We start from the raw sequence: 22,924 nt of genomic DNA on the forward strand, positions 1-22,924 counted from the left end.
AGACCTCTTCCATAAAGAAGCCTGCCTGCACTGGCAGGGGATATCCCTCATATTCATCACCTCTAACCAGGGAAAGAAAGGCTGTGAAGTTTAAGATTATGAGATTTCCTCTCTTGAATCCATGTGGTTATTTCTGGAACAGGATTGAAATGATTAGTTCCGTTTATTCAGGGCATGTTTGAACAGCCATTGCGTGCTCTGACGCAAACAGATGTTCACCTTGTGAGTATTTGATGCTCCACATCAGCTGAACAAGGGTCAGCAGTTCATTTCTGTGATGTACACCCTGGATTATCTTACTGACTTGGCTTTTTTCCTTTCATAAATCTACAATGCACTTTCACTGAAGTCACTACTCACCCAATTGTCAATGCATACATTAAAACATACGCATATGGACACATCACATGCATTCTGCAATAGAGATTAATTAAAGTTACTGCAATTTACATATTGAACTCTTGTTTGTCTCTAATTATGCATTTACTTTTGCACTACATTTAACATTTATATCTCCTAAATTTTATATATACAAATAATTATGTTCATTAATGTTATTCTATTTTTTATTGTATTATATACATTGTTATATGTGCAGCCATCCATCTGCATATGCAAAAAAATGAGTTATCCTGTCAGGTTTTAGGTGTCCAAGAATTTCAGTATATAACAATAAATCTTGAGCTGTGAACTTTTTTTTTACTTTTTCTATATTCTATACTGTACTTTACAATATACTGTGCTGTATATTATACAATAACACACAATACAATATACAATAACATTTATGTATTGTACTGCAAAAGTCAATTCACCTTTATTTATATAGCGCTTTTAACAATACAGATTGTGTCAAAGCAGCTTTTTAGTATCAAAATAGGAAAATAATTTGTCAGTGCAAAAGGACAATAGTAAACACTCAATTTTCAGTTAAAGGTAGTACATCATTGAATTCAGTGATGTCATGGTCCAGTTCAGTTCAGTTTAAATATCTGTGCGATTAAGTCGATAATATTGCTGGAAATGAAGTGTTCCCAACTAAGCAAGCCAGAGTCGACAGTGGCAAGGCACCAAAACTCCATCGGTGACACAATGGAGAAAAAACCCTTGGGAGAAACCAGGCTCAGTCGGGTGAGCCAGTTCTCCTCCAGCAGGTTGATCCATGCTGCAGCAAAGCTAGATTGTGCAGAGGGCTCATCTATGATAATAATAATCTATAAAAATGTATAACAATAAAGTACCCTGATCCTTTCACTTTTGTCAGTCAAACTTGACACCATTACATCTTATCTTCAGTGCATGGCATCAGTTCAAAGTCCACCTCCTGCCTCCATCCTCCCCAGGATTCCGAACAAGGCTGTTGTTTGGGACTGAATGCCTCTGCCATGTAGGGTAAAGCCCCCTCCTGGCTAACAGAAGTTCCCCTCTGCAGACCTTAATGACCACAGAGGTTGTCCCGCACTGTCTGGCACACTCATCTTCATCATATATAGCACTTTACCATACATATATATATATATTTTAAAATAAAGACAGTTCTGACTATTATAAACTAACCTTAACCCAAAAGAAAACTATTTTCATAATATAAATTTTCAGAACATATCTGTCTGTCTGTGTGTGTGGGATTATATATTTAGTTTCTATTTTGAGTCTCCATTTGAGGACATAAAAGAAAAAAGAAAAAGAAAATGATTCATCTGATTTAGCAAAATTCTAGGAACATTCTTCAGCAATTTTATCCCTAAAAGTATGACTAGGTCGGAAGCACACTCGCGCTCTGTGCACTCACTGTAGTCTGGAGCGCTCTTCCATATATGGACAAACCTCCAAGCGGCGAATGTTTGGAAAAGTGACGTCACGGGTTAGGCGCACAGACAGTGAGATCTTATTCTCAACGCTGCATCTTAATCAAGGCAGCAAAACTCTCGCCAAATTAAATAAAACATTTGTTCAACTTATGACAAACTTATTTATATGTTCGTCTCCATTATATTTCGCTCACAAGTTGAGTTTCTTTTCCGTTCGGCATATGAATAAACAGAGAGATTTACTCAGGAAACCACCGTGAAGTTTTTCAGCATGCCTGTATTAGATCTTAAACGTTCCATTCTCAGACGATTTAAAACAGAGCCAGTGCAACTGCTTAGTCAGTTTGCGGAATTCAGATCACCAAACTTTTGACCTAGGAGTATGTAAACAGGAAACATTTTCTCCTGAAGCAATTTAAAGGAGCATATCATTGAGGAAACACAATCTGACTTCTGTTTATTTTGAAGTTTTAACCAAGCAATGTTTCCCAATAATGTCCCTCAATATTTAAATATATAAAATGTATCATATAGGCCTACATATGAGAATGATTTCTGAAGGATCACGTGACAACGAGGACTGGAGTAATGGCTGCCGAAAATACCTTTTACAATATATTCAAATAGAATGCAGTTATTTAACATAGTAATTAGAACTGTAAAAGTTGACTTGAACTTTCACACAAAGATAAAGGCTTAAATGGGTCATATAATGTTGCTAAAAAGAACATTATATTGTGTATTTGGTGTAATGCAATGTGTTTATGCGATTTAGTTGATGTACTATTTCCTCAGCAACCAGCACGGATCGGCTCTAGACATGATGAAGCGGATATTGTCCTCTTTTGGAAGGCCAAACAAAGCTATTTCGCTTTCACAATGAAACACACACATGGACGAAGCAGTGGCAGGAACAACAATACTACAGCAAGGATAAAAGTTCAAAAATTTTCTTTGCGTGAACATTTGGCGGTGTTATGCAAATCTTCCCACAGTGACGTAGATGTGAGGGTGTGTTTAAACGAGGCGTTTTAAAGGGCCGTGGACAAGTCTTAAATTTGATAAAGAATATCTCTTTGGATTTGAGACTTTAATCTTTGCAACGTTTACAGATCTTCTTTATGCACCAAGAGCTTGTATCACTCCAAAGAGAAAGGAAAAATCATATGACCCCTCTAAAAACATGACACACACATAAAGATGGTAAATGGTTCAAAAGTCAAAGTGTTTGGATGTCTCATTAAGCATTAAATGGCATTTTGAAAATATAGGCTTTTTGCAGTCCTTGGTATTCAAAAGACCTAGTGAATCTGCTTTAAAGATCATGAAGATTGACTTTGGGATTAGTCAGATAAATGTTTACACTGGACCTATTGTATTTGTGCCAAGCTCAACATTCTGCTATTTATCTACTCAGAAATTATTCAAATGATTCATATGTCACCTAAACATCTACATAACCGCTGACATTACCAACACCATCATCAACAAAACTGCATAGTGAGTGTAGACAGACAGGGGCCGCAGTTCATTGAATCATTTTACTAAATCCAGCAACACTTTTCATAACTAGAGAGATAAATTATGTCTGTTAGATGACCAAAACAAACTGGACCACCTCCTAAATTCAAAGGGCCTGTTGCAAAATTTCAAAGGATAGTCCGTTGTTATCAGCATTCCTGGTGGTCCACCAGACACACACGAACACACATGTTGCGAGATATTACACAACAGAATGTCTAATTTACATGCATAGCTCCGACATGGATCACACAGACACTCCCTCGCTCTCTCACACACAATTAAACACATTAGAAAGTCAAACTTTCTATTTTCTACATCTATATTTTCATGCAAGCACACAACTTATTCCTATTGTCTCCTGCCGTGGCATGAATGAAGCACAACAGGTAGACCATCCTATGGAGCAGTTTGAAAGCATTCTGGCTGTAATATAGCACAAACTGCTACTACCACCCCCTGCCCCTCTTGAGTGTGAAACTCAACAGTATCTAGAGCTGTTGTCACAATGTTCCTGATAAGATGCTGGCTGCCTTGATGAAGACAAACCCTGTGAAATATTACCACACTTTTAAAAGTATAAGAATAACCAACCCCCTTATGATTACAAGGACTTTAAGAAGGCATGAGGGTACAAATAATTCATTTCCTGTTGATAACAGAGTGTGTTACAGCTGATTCAGACAGACTGAGAAGATTAACAATGGTACAGGACAGAAAAACTAAAACACAATCGGGTGCTGACAGCTGAGCAAAAACATCATCATCCTTCTGTCGCCTCAACCTCCCACACACAAAAGGATTTTTACTTTAGTATCTCTTTATAAATAACCTATAAATTAAATCAATAATAATAATAATAATAATAATAATAATAATAATGGATAACTTTTTAAACAATGCAAATTAATAAATGGCTTATGTGTCACATAAGCAGAAAGAAAGCTTGGGTTTTATTGTCAGAAATATTGTCTCCCAGCAATTGATTTTTGGGGTATTTTATTTTATTTTATCACTTTATTATTTGATTTTATCTGTATTCTGACCACATAAAACATGGTGATAAATTTTAAATGAAACAGTTATTTAAAATACATTATCTTTCTGAACTATAGCTCTTACCTACAGAATTCATAATCAGCAATCAGCATTAGCTGTTAATAATTTACAATATATCCTTAACACGAGAAACTACATTTTACGGGCAGAGGTACTAAGACTAGTAATACTAGAATAATATAACGATGATATTTATGGAAAAAAAACAGGGAGGGCATTTGCCCCCATATTTAAACCATCGGGCTAATTTCTGGTCCTGGTCATGAGAAATAGCACAAGTAAAACTGGCCTGTGTTGTGGATTTAGAGGAACAGGACACATTTCTAGCGATGATTCACTTTAAAGGAGGGGTCATGTGAGGACAAATCACACTTCTACATGAAACATGAGAGGGTTTGTCTTAGTAACCGTATTCATGAATGACATCAGCCAAATAACTGTCAGTCAGCAATTCCAGTACAGCGCTTACCATTGGGTGGAGTTTCCTTATCGTGTTCTACAACAGAGAGACGATTCCATTTATGGCTGCCCTGAACTGTTCATGGAGGCAATGAGCAGTGTGGGGAGTGGAAACGCTGTAAAGTTCACTTCCTAAAGGGAGACCTGTTCCTCATCTGCAGGCTTTCATTAAACAAAAACGAGTGATTCTGTGAGTTCTCTTGAATGGCGTTGGTTGAATCTGTTCAGCATCAGACGCAGGAACGTTTCTGCAGTTATTTCGTGTCAAACTCAATAACTGCATTTTGATTCACAGGGCTCCAACAAAGGGTTCACTGCTCTTTGCAAAACAGTCAGGGGATGTCTGTAAGATTTCGACTTTATTTGACACAATTAGTTATTTTTCATCAGTCTGCAATGTCAACAAACAGACAACACCTGAGTCACAGATTAGGGGCTGCAATGATGACATCATATGCCTCACACACACACACACACATACACACACTACCCTCACCAAGAATGCATTTATTTAATTAGAAATACAGTAAAAATCATTAATATTATGAAATATTTTAAGAAATTAAAACAATTGTTTTGTTGCTTAATAGTCCCGTGAAAGCATATTTAAGGATTTATATATGAATTGAAAGTTAAAAAGAATAGCATGTAACCATGTACCCCATGTAACATAACAATTGTCACTTATTATCAATCAATACATCCCTGCTGAACTAATTTCAGAACAAAACTAATAGATAGACAGATAGATAGACAGATAGATAGACAGATAGATAGATAGATAGATATATAGATAGATAGATAGAGTTTAGTCTAACCAGATGCCAAACTTTGTGCATTACTGAACAATGGCTTATGGGTAAATTTTGTGTCCTTTGAGTATAAACTGTCCCTGCAATTTTTAATCTCACTTTAATGTTAACGTAAAAAATAACCCTGTTTATTGGAATTTGCTATAGGGACTATCAATCAATCAGCTGTAGAGGAAGAGATTAAGACAACAAGCCCTGCATTGAACTACATTAGTATATGCTCTCAGTAATCTTTCCATTGGTCCTTCAAGCTGCTCCAAGACAGATGGAGAGCAGATACCGATGCATCACCATGGTGACAATTCTCACATATCTTAGAACACTCATCCAGAAATTACAGCAGTCTACTTCCTGTTTGATGATGATAAGAATCATAGAAAGGTAAAGATAGATGCCACATTCGAGACACGTCCGCCATCTTGGAACAATCAATAGCACCTTTCACACATGCAGACTTTACTGGTAAATTATGGTTAAGACAGATTGTGTGTGAACAGGACCTTTTCAAAAAAGCTGGTAAATTCGTTCTGTCAATTTACCAGAATGAGAAGTTTTAACTAATGTCCTCTTTGTGAACGCAGAACGAGGTTACCTGTATGAGCACGTACAAGTTTAGAATACGCTGAAGTAAGACATGTACTCTGGTTGAAATTCAAAATTCATAACATTCTGACACAGATGACGCATTTACTTTGGCAGTGTCATGTAGTTATTTTTTTTTACCAAGAATATTGGTAACACTTTAGTGTCCGATTCTCACTATTAACTAGTTGGTTATTAGCATGAATATTCATGGGATATTGTCTGTTTATTAAAAAGTACATATTATCTTATTCTGCAAGACATTCTAAACCTATAATCCTACCTAATTCTTAAAATTAACAGCTACTTTACCAAGTATTAATAAGCAGTAATTAGGAGTATATTGATGCAAAAGCAATAGTTAATAGGGAGAATTGGACCCTAATTGAAAGAATTAAAATAACAGTTTCATGTCTATCATTATATCATTAACTTGTCGAAGTTGATATAGGATTTAGAAAGTAATTAGGGTAACACTTTCTATGAATTTCATATTTATAATACATTATAAGGGTATTCTTAGAGCATTATAATGAATGCATAATGCATTATATATATATAAAAAAACTAATAATATGCTATATAATCTTATGAATATTTTATTGTTTAGAACAATTTTATTTACTTATTTGTGGTTATAGCTTTTAAGATTATGATGATTTATAACACACAGTGAAAATGCATCCACTTAAGTTACAATGTGTTATATTTCTCATAGTTATAATGTATTTTAAGTAGTGTTGTCAATCAATTCGAATATTAAATCGTGATTAATCACATGATTGTCGTGACTTAACTTTAAATTAATCGCAACTTAATTTGCACATTTTATCGGTTCTAAATGTGCCTTAAATTAATACTTGTCTAGTTTTTAATACTCTAATTAACATGGACATGGACAATTATGGATGCTTTATGCAAATGTCTATTATTAGTGAAACCATAGTCAGCATAAAGAATGAAGACAAGACATATTTCAAAGATGTCATAGATGTTTTTCAAAGAACTTGTTCATGTCTATTAGACACATGAAGAAAAGAACACAAATAACAGGTTCCCATTACTTCTCTTTCTTTGCACTGAGCAATAATTACACAAGACTGCATACACTATTCGCACGACAGGGCAGCTCACTTCTTCTGAAAATGCAAAATGTACATTTATACAGCTAAATTCTCAATAAAACTAATAGGTAAACAGTGCCGAGACTCTAAAATTGAGGTATGATCATTTTTTCTTGATCTGGAAAGGACACTAGCAGCTGCATTTTGGACTACCTGTAGCTTGTTTATTGAAGATGCAGGACAAACACCTAGCAGTGCATTACAATAGCCCAGTGTAGAGGTCATGAATGCATTTAAAAAAGTCAAGTTGCTGTCTAATATAAAACACAGATTTTTGACTGCAGAGGAAGTAACAGTACATCCTTTCAGTTGAAAGTTGTAATCCAAAAGATTCTGTGTACTGTTTTTGGTCCAATAAGTAATATCTCTGTCTCATCCAAATTAAATAGGAGACAATTATTGGTCATCCAATCTTTTACATTTTTAACACAATACTTCATATATAATTATGAAGTTTCACCTGGTCTTGTTGAGAAAAATATCTGGGTATCATCAGCATATAAGTGGAAACTAATGCTGTATTTTCTAATAATATTTCCAAGGGGCAATATGTATACTGAAAATAGCAGAGGACCTAGGACAGATCCTTGTGGCACTCCATATTTTACCGGTGAGAACTGAGATGACTCCCAATTTATGTAAACAAAGTGGTAGCGATCGGACAGGTAGGATCTAAACCTTCTTAGAGCCTGCCCTTGAATACCTGTATAGTTTTGTAATCGATCTATGAGTATGTCATGATCTATGGTGTCAAATGCAGCACTAAGATCAAGTAAAACTAGCAATGAGATGTAGCCTTGGTCTGACGCTATAAGCAAGTCATTTGTAAATTATTCATAGAGATCTTTTTTTTTTTTTGCAGAAAGGGGCACAATATTGAAGAAATTCATCAAGTCATTACTTTTAAACGGTGAGGAATTATTAAATCTGGTGGTGTCTAGTTATTTGTTAATCTAGCCACTGTGCTAAATAAAACCTTGGATTGTTTTGGTTATTTTCTATGAGTTTGTGGATATGCTCTGCCCTGGCAGCTTTTAGAGCCTGTCTGTTGCTGGACATACTGTTTTTCCACACAATGCTAAAAACTTCCAAGTTAGTTTTTCTCCATTTGCACTCAAGACTACGAGTTTTTTTCTTCTCTTAACATGTCAAGATATATAGTCTATTGTGACTGTAAAAGGAGATTTAAAATGGTATTCATTGGGTTATAAATAATCGTAATCTTAAAAGTTATAACCACAATTATATTATAATTATGATTATTTATAAGATGATATAACATATTATACGGTTTTTAATGCATTATGTATTCATTATAATGCCTTAAGAATACCCTTATAATTTATTATAAATATGGGCTTCATAGAACGTTTTACTGTAATTAGTAATAAGTAATTTGTACAGTAATCTAATTACATTGTTGAAGATGTAATTAGTAAATAGTAGGCCTAATTAATTACTTTCTAAAGCAACTTACACAAATCTGTATACTGGTGAAACTGTTGTGATCATTTTACAGCAATTTACTGGTATGACTATGTGAAAGGGGCTAATTTGTTGTCACTCAAAATAAAATAAAGAAAAAGAAGCACAACATTGAAAAAGAAGCACGTACATAACCCCCCCCCCCCACCCCAATTGTAAGGTAAGAGTGTGTTGGTTTTTGTTTTTAATTTGTAACACTTACGTATAGTGGCCCAAAGAAATAGACTCTAATAGGGCATCTACTTACACGTCTATGATTAGAATGGACAATGAGAAAGAAGAGATAAAACAAGAGGGTTTCTATTAAAACACTGGAACAGAACTTTAATGCACAACTCTCATTGAGCTACTGCTCAATGAGGTTACCATGAAAACACTGCTTTTCAAACGCCCCCCCCCCTCACCTTCCCACCTCAGTTCCTCAAAACAGGCATCCTTTTCGAAAAACTCTCAAATCCCTTTTCTTCTCACAGCCCAAAACAAAACTGGAACCCCCATCATAAAGGTTACAGGTTCAATAGAACTAAAATATTACAAAACCAAAAGCACTGCAGTTACTTTTTTCTTCCAATAACATATTAATGTCACTAATATCTTTTTTTTAGTGTCATCACTGTGGTGTGACCCCAGAATACATGACATCAGGTAAAGAGAAAAGGGGAAGTTGGTTAAAAAAAGAATAAACCAAAAGCGTCAAAAATAAAAAAACTCAAAAAAAGTTTGACTCTGAGTCAATGAGTTGTGCTGTGACATCACCACTTTTTCGCCCTCTTCTCCGATGGAGAATCCTCCTCATCTCCTGAGTCTGAACAAGTCCGTTTCCCAGCACCACTGGAGATCTCCCTTCCAGAGGGCTCCCCCTGGTTTCTGGAGTCGCCAGAGTTCTTACTAAGTTCTGCCCCAGAGCATTCTGGGTGAATAGAGTCTGTGCGGTTCTCATCTGCATGTGGACGTCCGTTAACCCCAGCTGCTGTGGTGCGACTGCTGAGTGTCACATTTATTTCCTCCACAGCACTTAACTCTTCCCCGCTAGTTCTCCCTTGCTCTGGTTCCTCCCCAGACTCTGTGAGAAAGCCCACTCGGGATTTTGCCCTCTCCACAGGAGCGTCACCACCTGAGATTGAGGAAGGGAAGCGGCGCCTACATCTGGACCGTGTTTGTCTGTCCGATAAGTGCGTGGGACTTGAGCCGCGTCCGCTTGGTTTTTCTTTTCCATGATTCCTGAAAGATCGACCTTCGTCGCCTGAGGACGAAGAGGGTGATGACTGATCATGGATGGAAATGTTGGGATAGTTGGAGGAATCTGTTGCACCGTGAAGATTTTGGGCTGAGTCTCTTCCTGAAATGCCCATATGGCGCCTCCATCTGGCTGCATTGCGTTGTCGCATCCTGCTCCTGCGCAGGTCCTCATCGACACCATCAGTGCTAGAGGAGGAGCTAGAAGATGAGCTAGGGGAGGAACTAGAACTGGAGGCCACGCCTGCTGAGGAGGCGTGGCTAGAAATGCTTGAGTTCTCACGTGGACTTGGAGATCTGGGACGGGGCATCGGGTCCAACCAGAAACCACTAGAATCTGAATCCTCGTTCACAAGGTCTAGCAGAAACGCAGATGCACGAGGCCTCGTTCGACTCCTCTGCGACACGCTCCTATCTTGATTGGTCTGCTCGCCCCCAGACGCATCCGGTCCGGCCAATGAGGATGAAGAGGAGTGGTCAGAGTCGCTCTGATGAGCGGCGGATACATTAGCAGGGGATCGTGGCGTGGATCGCGTGGAGCGTGTGGACCGTCGAGCTCTTGCATGCAGCTGTAGAATGGCGCCCTCGCTCAAATCGCTGTCTGAGTCCGAGCTCCACCCCTCAATCTCACGCCGAACCAGCGAGTCAAAGAAAGCCATCATCCGGGGGTCTTCCTGCACTGATTGGCTGACGTAATCATGTGACAGGCCACTTCCGCTGTTGAGGACCAGACTTATGTATTCCTCATGAGTGTAGAGAGAGCGAGACTTGTCCTCGACCAGGCCTTCCAGATCACCAACACTATCTGGCTGCTGATATGGACTCCATACCTACAGAGACAAGGGAAGCTAATTAGGCCCATTAATTAGTCTGCTTTTGTGGTTACGCTACAGTTTTTCGAAGTCACTGCTCATATGCGAGTGTGAAAAAGGCCTTAACACCCCAGAAATGTTCAAGAATTATCACAGAACTGAATGTGTATAAATCACTGTTGTCACTTCTATGTCTGTACAAACATAGCAGATGTGTATCTGTTTGTGTGTTGCAAAAAACATGCCATGCTGATCTCTGACAAACTTGACTCCTGAGTTTAATAAATAAGAACAGGTCCACAGCGTTCAAGTGTTACTCAACATCTCCTGCCTGCCAAACAAGATTTCACAAGAACCACCAGCAAAAGATACAGTCTCACTCAGTCTCACAATAGCACATGACAACACAGAAGAAAAAAACTCGCTTGGAACATGAAAGCTGGATAACAACATCGAAAAATGGAGACCTTGTGGTCATGATGACATCGCGACAAGTAACCACTGATTGTGTTATATTTTTTAGGAAGCTGCAGCTGTGAAGCTGTAACTCTCTGCTTCATAATGATATAAGCAAATAAACCGTGAAAGGTCAGTGAGACAGTTAAAGTGTGAGACAGGAAAAATCATTCCGAGATTCTGTGCCTTTAGGGTTTTAGGTGAGGCTCAACCAGCGACAGCAGAAATTCATTTAAGACTAAATGTAGGACAGACACAAGTTCAGACATGATGATCTTTCTAAAACACGCAGAATCTTTTTTATCTGTGTGTGTTTGTGTGTGTGTGTTTGTGTGTGTGTGTGTGTGTGTGTGTGTGTGTGTGTGTGTGTGTGTGTGTGTGTGTGGCAGGTCTGCTCGTGTCAGGCAGAAATAGTTTACCCAGAAATCACATAACATCCATTTATTCACCCTCATGTTCCAAACCCGTATGACTTTCTTCCGCGTAACAGAAAATCAAAATATAAGTTTGAAAGCTTACACTGCTCTCTTGCACAAAATCTAAATGAATGTCAACAGATGCTGTTCAGCTTCAAATGGGATAAAAAAAAATACACCTTAAAATGCCTTGTAGACTGTATTCGTATGTTTCTTTGATGACCAGACTGAAACTATAAAAACAGAATAAAGTAATCTCAATGGTGGCCTTTTTTTTTTTTAAGAAGCCTTTTATGCTCAACAAGGCTGCATTTAATTAATAAAAAAAATACAGTAAAAACAGTAATATTATGACAAATTATTAAAATCAGAAAATAACATTTTAAATTATAATTTATACTTGTCTAGACCTATTAAAAAAATTATAAATGTCTTTGCGGTCACTTCTGATTAATTTAATGTGTCCTTTAAGAATTAAAGCATTAATTTATTTTACAAAAAAAGCATACCGTATTTTTTGGACTATAAGTCACATCAGTCCAAAAATACGTCATGATGAGGAAAAAAAAAACATCGTCGCATTTATTTAGAACCAAGAACCAAGAGAAAACATTACCGTCTCCAGCCGCGAGAGGACGCTTTATGTCTTCAGTGTAGACTACAGGAGAACTGAGCAGCATAGAGCGCCCTCTCGCGGCTGGAGACGGTAATGTTTTCTATTGGTTCATTTCTCTCGGTTCATGTCAAATTAATTTAGATAAATAAGTCACCACCGGACTATAAGTCGCAGGACCAGCCAAACTATGAAAAAAAGTGCGACTTATAGTCCGGAAAATACGGTATTTGAGAACCAGCGGTGTCAAAAAAGAGACTGGAGAGCTACAGTGAAGGGAAAGATTTTTAATAAACACCAACATAAATTGTCAGTTGACATGGAATATACTACACAATTCATATGGATTACATTTATAGTAACTTATATCCAACCATCCCCATTCATTTTTACAGTAGTGTGAAAAAGCAGAGTACACTTCTTTTTGTGATCCATTGAAGAAAGGTTTAGAAAAACGCGATGATAACTTATGACAGAATTTACTCCTAGAATCTCTTCTGTTTAATTTGTTCTGATGCTCAATATGTTTGTTGTAATGTTTGTAGTAGTGTAACAACTAACCTTAATGACCTTCTCCACCCCCGAGGAGCAGATCATGTACGTGTGAGGGTTAAAGCGGACCTGGTTCACAATGGACCGATGACCTTTCAGAACCATAAAAGCCCCATTCACCACTCGACCCGGACCTCCTGTCGAGACAGAGAGAGAATGAGTCCATAGATAATAATAACATTAGACACGGTTAGCATGTGCATGAGTGAATGTGTTTACCTGCTTCAGGGTCACTGGGGATTCTCCACATGTAAAGGTTAAAATCATCTGAGCCAGACAAGATGTACTGAAAATACATAAATATATATTATCACACACACACAAACACACACACACTAACCAATTATGTTACAGTGTTCTATTGAAATATGGCACGGTCTGCAAAGAGAAGTTTCAAGAACTATGTTAATTATTACATTTACATTTACATATACTACCATTCAAACATAGAGATTTAAAAAAGAAAAAAAGTACTTATGATTAAATTGATTAAAAGTGACAGTAAATAAATGTATAATCTTTACAAAATATTTATATTTAAAATAAATGCTGTCTTGTTCTAAATAAAGGTTCTTGAAACTTCCTACTCACCAAAGAATCTTGATTTTTTTTTTTTTTTTTTAAGAAATTAATACTGTTATTCTGTAAGGATGCATTAAGTGACAGCAGATATATATTGTAAAATAAATAAGGACCTTTTATTAAAATCAAAGTTTTCCACAATCACAATTTGCACAAAAATATTAAGTAGCACAACTGTTTTCAACATTGATAATAATAATTAATATTTCTTAAGCACCAAAACACCATCTTAGAATTAAGTCTTTAGGATCATGTGACACTGAAGACTGAAGTAATAGCTGCTGAAAATTCAGCTTTGGCAACACAGAAATGAACAACATTTTAAAATATATTAAAATAGAAAACGGTTATTTTAAATTGTAATGAAATTGCACAATATTACAGTATTCCAGCCTTGGTGAGCATCTAAGACTTTGGTCAAAAAAAATCTAAAATGGTAGTTTATAAATAACATAGAACATTAACTGTATTTATAACGGGAAAAACAAAAAGGTTTTCCCCAAGAGGAGGTTTTCAGACACATTTATCTATTTTCTGAAAACAGTTTTGAGTAAAATAAACACTCTGAGCTGTTCAGATGTTTTAGGGAAGAGAATCCATCGTTCTGTAGAAAGAGGTGTAATACAGAGAGAGAGAGAGAGAGAGAGCAGAAACAGCTGGACAAACACACAAAAAATCCAAACACAGAACCCAAGAGACCAGAGCGCACACTCACACACACAGACAGACAGACAGAGAGAGAGAGAGAGGCAGAAGAGCATCTGCTGAGCTTTAGATTCATCACTGATAAAACAAGCTTCTACAAGCCATAACCCAACATTCCCTCACTGAACATACCTGAAAACACACACACTCAACATCCACTGACACACACATCCACCAACCCACAAACATGTACACACATGCACACACAAAACCTCTCCTGTGCAATCAGCGATCTGTCACATACACTCACACTTATATTACCCATTACCAGATGTATTAAAGGGACTGGTTAAGTTAGTTCACTCTACATTGTTCAGACAGCCAGATAGATAGAAAAACGGATTCGATTTATTAGAAATGGGTCATTTGGAGACTCAGTTAATTCTGTTATGCTCCATCTAGCAGGTTCTGAATAAAAGATGTGAATCTCTAAGTTAACCAGTCTGACGGGTCTGATGGTTATGACCTTAAACCAGACTAATTATGCAGATGAAGTTAGGAATTAAACATAAAATAAATAAATAATACTTTTTAAAATATGATTACGGATAATCTCAGCACCCATAGTTAAATCAGCTGATTTTTTCTACATGGAACAGCTATTATCTGCTATTATCAAAAAAAAAAGGTAATTTGTGAAATATTTACTATAATATGTGACCCCGGACCACAAAACCAGTCATGAGGAGGTCATTTCAGATCATCTGAAAGTTGAATAAATAAGCTTTCCATTGGTGTATGGTTTGTTAGGATCAGACAATATTTGGCCGAGATACAACTATTTGAAAATCTGGAATCTGAGGGTGCAGAAAAATCGAAATATTGTGAAAATAACCTTTAACTGAAGTTCTTAGCAATGCATATTACTAATCAAAAATTAAGTTTTTATATATTTACAGTAGGATATTTACTAAATATCTTCATGGAGCATGATCTTTACTTGATATCCTAATTAATTTTGGCATTAAAAAACAAAACAATTTTGTCATATACAATGTATAGTGCTTCCTATAACTGGTTTTGTGGTCCAGGGTCGCATCACAAAATATATGAGATTTGTTTGCGGAGTTGAAAGTTCGCTAAGATTTTTTAATGTGAAATTTGAAAGAATTCTGACCAGGCTGCATTTATTTGATCAAAAATAAAGTAGAACAATAATGCTGTGAAATTTAAATAACTACGTGTTTTCTACATCAATATATTTTTTTTAAATGTAATTTATTCCTGTGAAGGCAAAGCTACGTACATTTTTCAGCAGCTATTACTCCATGATCCTTCAGAAATCATTCTAAAATACTGATTTGATATGCTACTTAGTCTCTGCTTGATTAAAAGTAATTCATTTATATTTGTAAAAAAAAATCACATTGACCCCAGTTTTTTATAACAGTGATTTTTTTGCAATTTTTGGATGGCAATCAATAAATGAAAGACACTTTTGTCCCACATCCACTGTAAGTTTTGAGTATCCTGTTTCTCTAACCTGGTCCTGGTCTCCAGCAAAGCAGCAACTCTTCATAGTACAGGAGTTGAAGTAGCCCTGGTTATCAAACTGGAAGCTGGGCAGACGAGAGTGGAGCTCGTACAGGACAGGAGGCAGACGTCTGCGCAGAGCCAGCAGCTGCGTTCCCATGCTGTTAAAACGCACACTCATGGCACTCTGAAGAGACAAACTCCCTCCATACCGCAACAGAGAACTACAGCACAGAGAGAGAGAGAAAGAAATCAACCTCAAAGGAAAGTAGGTTATTATAAAAAGATCATTATTCAGCTGTTATTTCAGGAGATCATGTCTGCAGTGACCTCTGAATCTTTACACAGCTCTACTGTCCTCTGCTGGTCTCAGGCAGTAGATCAGACAGCTATGATGATAAAGCTGGCCTTGTCGGCTAGACTGCAGTCCATATTTGGACCAAAGCAAACGTTCCAAGCTTTTATTGGACATAGTTCAGCAACCCTTTTTGCTTATAAACACAGTTCTCTGTAACACTTGATTCTGATTAACCAATTGCAGCCAAGACATACTTGTATAATGACACTAAACTGTTTATTTGAACAATGTCCATGGCAGCTATCTGAGTTACTTTCCTATTCCTCACGGCCCTCTGCAGTTGCTTTTTTCACACAAAAGAAAAAAAAAACTTTCAATTCAAATGAATATTTAATGTGCATTTATTCATATATTTGGTAAGCAGTTTTGCAATAACCAGGAAAAATTACAGTTAACAAGTTAGTACCTAAAAAAAAAAAAAAACTTTTTTAGTCTCTTATGTTCATAAAGGATGAATTTGTTTAATAAAATAATAATAATTACAATTAAAAATTATTACAATTTAAAACAACCATTTACACCATAATTGAAGTCATAATTGAAATGAAATAATGAAAATAGCACTTTTGGATAAACGAGGCAACATAATAGATGCACATGTGGAGGTAGAAAAACAAATTCTTTAAGACCCATGGGATTGCTTGTAATAAAGATTTACATGCAAAAGAAAAGGCACAGGAGCCGACTGTTTCTGTCAGTGGTTAGTTTTACATTAATATTTTTTTGATAGCCTACTTTTAACATAAGAAATGTAGGCTATAGACTGTGTTTAAATGTTCTGCCACTTGCTTGGGCAAGTCAAATGCATTAAATAACATTTTTTTACATTTATTATGTTTAAATGGGCCAATGTCAATTAAATACTGTATCACTGTGCCGTGTTAAAAAAAAAGTCACTATGCTAAAAAAATATTTGGATTTGAAATTAAACTAATGGACCACATAATGGACGAATGCTGAGTCTGTGTTTTACATTTGTGAATTAGTATCAGACTCACCACCTCTGATTTACATACTAGTTCTTATTTTTCAAATGTTAAACTCTACCCCTAAAAATAAATTAACACAGTATTTACGGTGTTATATCATGAAATTACCAAGTGGAAGTGCTGATATCTGATAATTGTTCTGAAAATTGTTAAGCATCTCTCAATCCCTCTCAAACTTTATTTTGATCATGTCTTTTAGACTTTGAAAGACACACATTTAGCCCCTTTCACACTGCACGTCGGACCCGGCATATTGCCGGAACATTGCCGGGTCGCCTTCTTTGTGAAAACAAACACGTCCCGGGATTGATTCCGGCATTGAACACAAACATTGCCGGGTTCCATCCCGGGACGAGCGCTGTGTGAACAAAAGCCAGATCTAATGCCATGTCGAAGTGATGACGCGCGACTCTTTTACAGGCTGTTTTGAAGGAAGATCAACGTTCGCGACGAAAACACATGTGCAAACTGTAATGAAGCAGAGATCAGTTAGTTACTCACTTTCCACGCTGACGCCGAGATCGCTCGCTTGCTTCAGTGAAAGTATAACGTGCCTAATGTTTTCTACTCGTACATTACACGTCATGCCCTGATGTCACGTGTCGTTATGGGACCTTTACGGGTTGTGTGTGAAAGCACGCACATATCCTGGGTCATCACTGGCAGTGTGAAAGTGCAAAATCTAGCGACCCGGGAACAATTGCCGGAAAACTTTACCCGTGTATTTGCCGGAATGGCAGTGTGAAGGGGCTTTAGAGTGATAGAGTGATGGAATGTGATAGAAAGACTGTGACAGAATGTGTGCGTGTTTTTCAGACAGATCTCCAGCTCACCTGCGGGGTTTGCGGATGTCCCACAGTCCCACTCCTTCTTTAGAGTTTGCAGTGGCCAGCAGACGGGGTTCTACCGGGTTAAACATCACGCTGTGGAACGCTGAGGGGTAGTTGGCCAAGCAGAACGGTTCTAGAACACACAACAGAATTAGAATAACACCGGATCTAGAACAGTTCAGGCTTTAGACGAAACAGAGGTTCTAGAATACACACACACAGCACCAAATTAGCATATAAGAATGATTTCTGAAGGATTTCTTTGATTAACCTTTATGTGTCATTAAAAAAGGGGGCCATATTAAAAACCATTGAATGTGTACCTCCATGTGGCGGTTCTCTCGTGTCCCATATGAGAACTCGGCCATCATCAGAGGAGCTGGCGAAGACGTTATCATTAACGGGACTGACGGACAGACCATACACAGCATCATCATGCAAAAAGACATTGAGCGTCTCGCCTCGTTCTACGTCGTGCAGAATGACCTGCTCATCATTTCCTGCAGCGACAGACAGAAGCGTTAGACATTTGATCTCCCCTCTGTTTCAGCTGCAGCATCACGAACCTGAGCAGCTGCTTGTTTTACCTCCTGAGAAAACACGTTTGTTGGTGCTGTCAAATGCCAGGCAGAAAATGTTGGACAGGTGCTCCCCCTTCAACTTGATCGGTTTGGCTCGTGAGTGTATTGCTTTCTCCATGTGCCACAGCAACACCCTGCGGTCATCTCCACCTACAACACATATTAATAGACTATATTAATAGTTTCAGCATCACTCTCCTGAGGGTATAAAAGGAAGGTTATATATGCACAATCTGGCTGGTTTACAGACACCAAAAGGCTTGTTCTCAACAGAAGTTCAGAAATTCATGGTCGTGATAAGAAAAACATCATACTCCTGCTCTGATTTACTACAAAAGATGTTTTATTCTTAGCTGGCGCAAATATCTAAATGTGATTTAGACACTGCTCTGTGAATTCATCAAGAATTTAGCTTTTTTATCGTTAGAAATAAATATATAGCTACTTTAATCTTTACTCTCATTGTTCATTTTTATTTTATTTTATATTGTTTGTAAAATAATGCACAGAACTGGAGACTTGCAAAAAAGCTCTGGCATGCTGTGGTGTAAGTGACAAACTTGAATGGCAAATCTGATATATGAGCGATGTTCGTGAATCAAATTCTGAGCCAATTGGAAAACACACAATTTGTATCTCATGAAAGAGTTTCAGGTGACTCCCTTTCTTTTACAACACTGACAAGTGACAATATGGCATTTTAATCTAAAAAAATTAACACTGTTTATTCATTAAGGACGCATTAATTTGACAAAAACTAAAGATTTCTGTTTCAAATAAATGCTGTTCTTTTACACTTTCTATTCATCAAGGCATCCTGAAATAAAGTGTCAAAGGTTTACACCACAAATATTAAGCAGCACAGCTGTTTACAACATTGTTAATCATCAGATAAATATCTGCATATTACAGTGATGTCTCATGGATTATTATTATGTGTCACTGAAAATTGTAGCTTAGCATTACAGTAATAAATAACATTTGAAAAGATATTTGAAATTGTAATACTGCACAATATTAATGGTGAGCATAAGAGACTTCTTTCAAAAACATTTAACAATTCTTACCAACCCCAAACTTATGAACAGTAGGCGTAGTCTGTTATTGAGAGAATATACAGATTGACGTTTTATTTAAATAGGTGGATTTCCACTAGAGCATTTGTTAAAGATGTTGACAGCATCCTACTGCTGTTTTAGTCTCTTCTGTAGTGCAAAATGAAACTGAAATTTCAGGGTTTTACAGTTAGTTTCACAGTGAAACTAAGGTTAAGATAATCTACGTTTCTGTACAAAACCTGTGTAAAGAAAAAAAAATACATTCTAGCTTCAAAATCTTCTTTTTAAGTGTTTTGACCCATGGTTTTACATGCCTTTAGTCTTTACTGGAGTTATAAATATTTTAAACAATAAAATTAGAGCTACTCTCTAGCTGATAAAATACTTGAAAGTCAAGCATTGCTAGAAAACCTTTCCAGGCCTTGAAACCACCATTTTAAAATGGTCTGGTATTTCCTGATTTCCAGGTCAGGAGCATGGGAACTCTCCACATTCACCACACTGAACAGGCCTAATGTAAAGACTGAAAATATGCATGTGCAAAAGCATACAAAGGACTTGAGCAGGAAAGAATGTGTGAAGCCAAAAGAATCAGTAACAGCTGCAACCAATTAATGAGTCAGCAAGAAAAAGAGTCCGACTGAAACTATTGAGGCCCTTCTACAGTCTGAACCACCTACAAAGGTGCATTCACTTAGTTTGTTTAGGTTTATCTGGCTCTCATTTGTACTAATAGTAGGCTTCTAGTGATAAAGACTTCATAGCGACTTCAGCCTGGATGGATAAAGTTTGTGAACAAGTCTTTGAATGCATTTTTGGATGCAGTTCTAACAAGTTGCAGCGACTGTATCTTGGACAGGCTTTTTTTTTTTCAGTGTGGCGACTTTGACTGTGTTTACAGTTAGTGTTTAATGTCTTGCAATTTATCTATGAACTGTAGCATGGTAGACCTTTTTACTGTTTGTTATAACAAGTCACTTAGTAAACTATCAGTAACTAGTGTTTTGCAATAAGGCTGGTCACGTGGTGTCAACATGGATACGCCCATTATGGGGCGACCCACTTCATGCAGAATTAAAAAAAAGCTCTTTCTAGAAGACTGATCTTCATCTCATGTGGATGTGCATTATGTAATCTAATATCATTTTAAATGACATTACTCTAGTCATTGCGTTTCTTTGTGTATTTTTTTTTAACTCAGTGCACCGTTAACATGATATACATCACTGACAGAAAGACTGAAACCGTTTTTTTCCAGGAAAAAAAAAAAGAAGAGGAAGAAGAAATAATAAAAAACATGCATGCACAATTTGACAAATTGAAGATGTCAAGGCAATCCTGTCAATGCATGTTTTATTGTGTATGCCTGTTCTCTACTCCTGTCCGTCTTCCTCTCGCTGACCCACATTAGTAAGATCAGCGTGCGGAACCGGAGGATCTTACCGGACACCAGCCACTGGCCTCCATTGTTGGAGAACTCGATGGCGTTGACGCAGCCGAAGTGGCCGAGCATGTCCTTCTTATAGAGGCTGGAGCAGCCGGCCAGTCTGCGCCGCTGGAAGTCCTCCTTCAGCTGCGGCTGTCCGACGACCGTCCTGCGGGAGAGGAACCCGACGGCGCTCCGCATGCCGCAGCCCCGCACCTTCTTCATCTCTCCGGTAAACGAGTCTCAACGCCGCCGCTAGAGTGTTCCGGCCGTCATGGGTTTGAGCTCGGGTATGATTCGGTGGATTCTGCTTCGCCTGGAGAATGTACCGTTACATGTTTGCTCGGTAAAGCATGAAAGTGCGCAGCAAAAACAGAAGGTTGTTTAGAGTCCCACCGACCGCCGGCACTTCCTGCTCCGGTGCAAGGGTGATGACGTCACAAGAGCGGATCACTCACCGAACCAGAACCGCTGCTGTACTTTCTGATTGAGTGTTATATAATATGTTTCTGTTTATATAATGTGTGAACACTTGTGCCAATGTAATATGTATTCCTTTTAACGCAGTGCTTGATTTTGGAATGTTTTATTGTTATTAAAAAGTGAACCAGTATGCTGTATGTGTACATATCTAAGTATAAATTTGGTTATATATAAGTTTATATCTATCTAGTTAAATATTTTATTTGTTATATATGTATTTTGGCTAATTGGGACATTTTGTTCCATATTGTATTATTGTAAGGACTTATTTTAAAAAAATCTGGAAGATAATAAAAATAAACCATTTTACACTTATAAATTATTATATCAAAAGATAACTTTTTTCTTTTTTAAATGATTTATTAAAAGTAATTTATTAAAATTAAACTTACATTTAATATTATATATTATTTCGATTCAAAAGATGTATTTTTTTACTTTTTAAACTCAGATGTTAACAATGTAAGTTTTTAATTTGACTAAGTGCAAATATCGAATACCCATTTAATATTCACTCAACAAGCATAAAAATGACAAGCAGGGACCAAAACAAATCTTAGTGTGTGTAGTTTTATTAAATTGGAGTAAGGAATTACAGTGGTAGTATTTTTTCAACAGTTTTTCATACAAATACAAATTAATCCAAGTAACCCCTCCCCCCCCCCAACTGGAGCAGAACTATTCGATAAAAAAAGCTAAAAGGTTTTTAAATTATATTTTTAATAAAAGCAAAACAAAAACTAATACTAGTGGCAGGTATACTTTTAAACAGGAAACAGCTTTGACTATAAGCTGACATCATCAGCACAGCTCCTTACATACGGTGTATGAGAACTTATGAACCTTTTACAGTCTGGACAAGCAGGAAATATTTCCATTATATCCCACCAAACCTCTGCTGACCAGAAATAGAACAACACTGACATCATTGCACGTTTGCCAATTGCTTGCATTAATCGTGATAAGTGTGAGTCTGTGAGTTAAACTATGGGATGGTTCCCTCTGGGGTTGGGTTTGTTTGTTCTGACATATTTTGGCTTTCTAAGGAGCAAGTGAGGCACAATATAATTTGATTTAAAACTACACTAAAGGAGTAATAAGGATTAAACAATCTCACAGTCTCACAAAGCAGAGACTAAAAGATAATTTAGAGCCTCGCTAAAAAGGCCTTATGAAAAAGGCATTTCTAATACCTTTATAACACTGAGTCATTAGCATCTACACATGCTCATGTCACCTACAGACAGGTTTACTGTTTGCACACAGACTGTGGAACACTGGAATTCTTATGCTACATTTAGTGAGATTAAAATATAGTGACATATGTATGTAGCTTGTTTGTTTAGTGTTCATGAAACATCTACAGGTCATATTTCACCCCAAAAATTTTTGGCCATCAAGTTTTCCTGAATTATAACAAATTATGACAAGAGTTTCGTTACTCTAATGTTTAGAAGTTTTGCCTCGAAGTTTGCTGCTTTGTATTTTCAATAGTTTTTTT

The 22,924-nt window shown here is 37.0% G+C and overlaps 1 protein-coding gene across 1 annotated transcript; it reads right to left on the reverse strand.

The window, feature by feature from the left end:
• Positions 1 to 9,151: 9,151 nt before the first annotated feature.
• On the reverse strand, positions 9,152 to 21,556 carry LOC113056787 (DDB1- and CUL4-associated factor 5-like). Its single transcript, XM_026223646.1, has 8 exons — positions 20,958 to 21,556; positions 18,463 to 18,606; positions 18,199 to 18,375; positions 17,879 to 18,008; positions 15,709 to 15,922; positions 13,158 to 13,224; positions 12,948 to 13,075; positions 9,152 to 10,919 (listed from the first exon to the last, which is right to left on the reverse strand). The coding sequence occupies exons 1-8, from the start codon at positions 21,163 to 21,165 to the stop codon at positions 9,606 to 9,608; spliced, it is 2,382 nt and encodes a 793-aa protein (XP_026079431.1). The 5' UTR covers positions 21,166 to 21,556; the 3' UTR covers positions 9,152 to 9,605.
• Between the last annotated feature and the right edge of the window lie 1,368 nt (positions 21,557 to 22,924).

This window comes from Carassius auratus, chromosome 38 (assembly GCF_003368295.1).
Source record: "Carassius auratus strain Wakin chromosome 38, ASM336829v1, whole genome shotgun sequence".
NCBI lineage: Eukaryota > Metazoa > Chordata > Actinopteri > Cypriniformes > Cyprinidae > Carassius > Carassius auratus.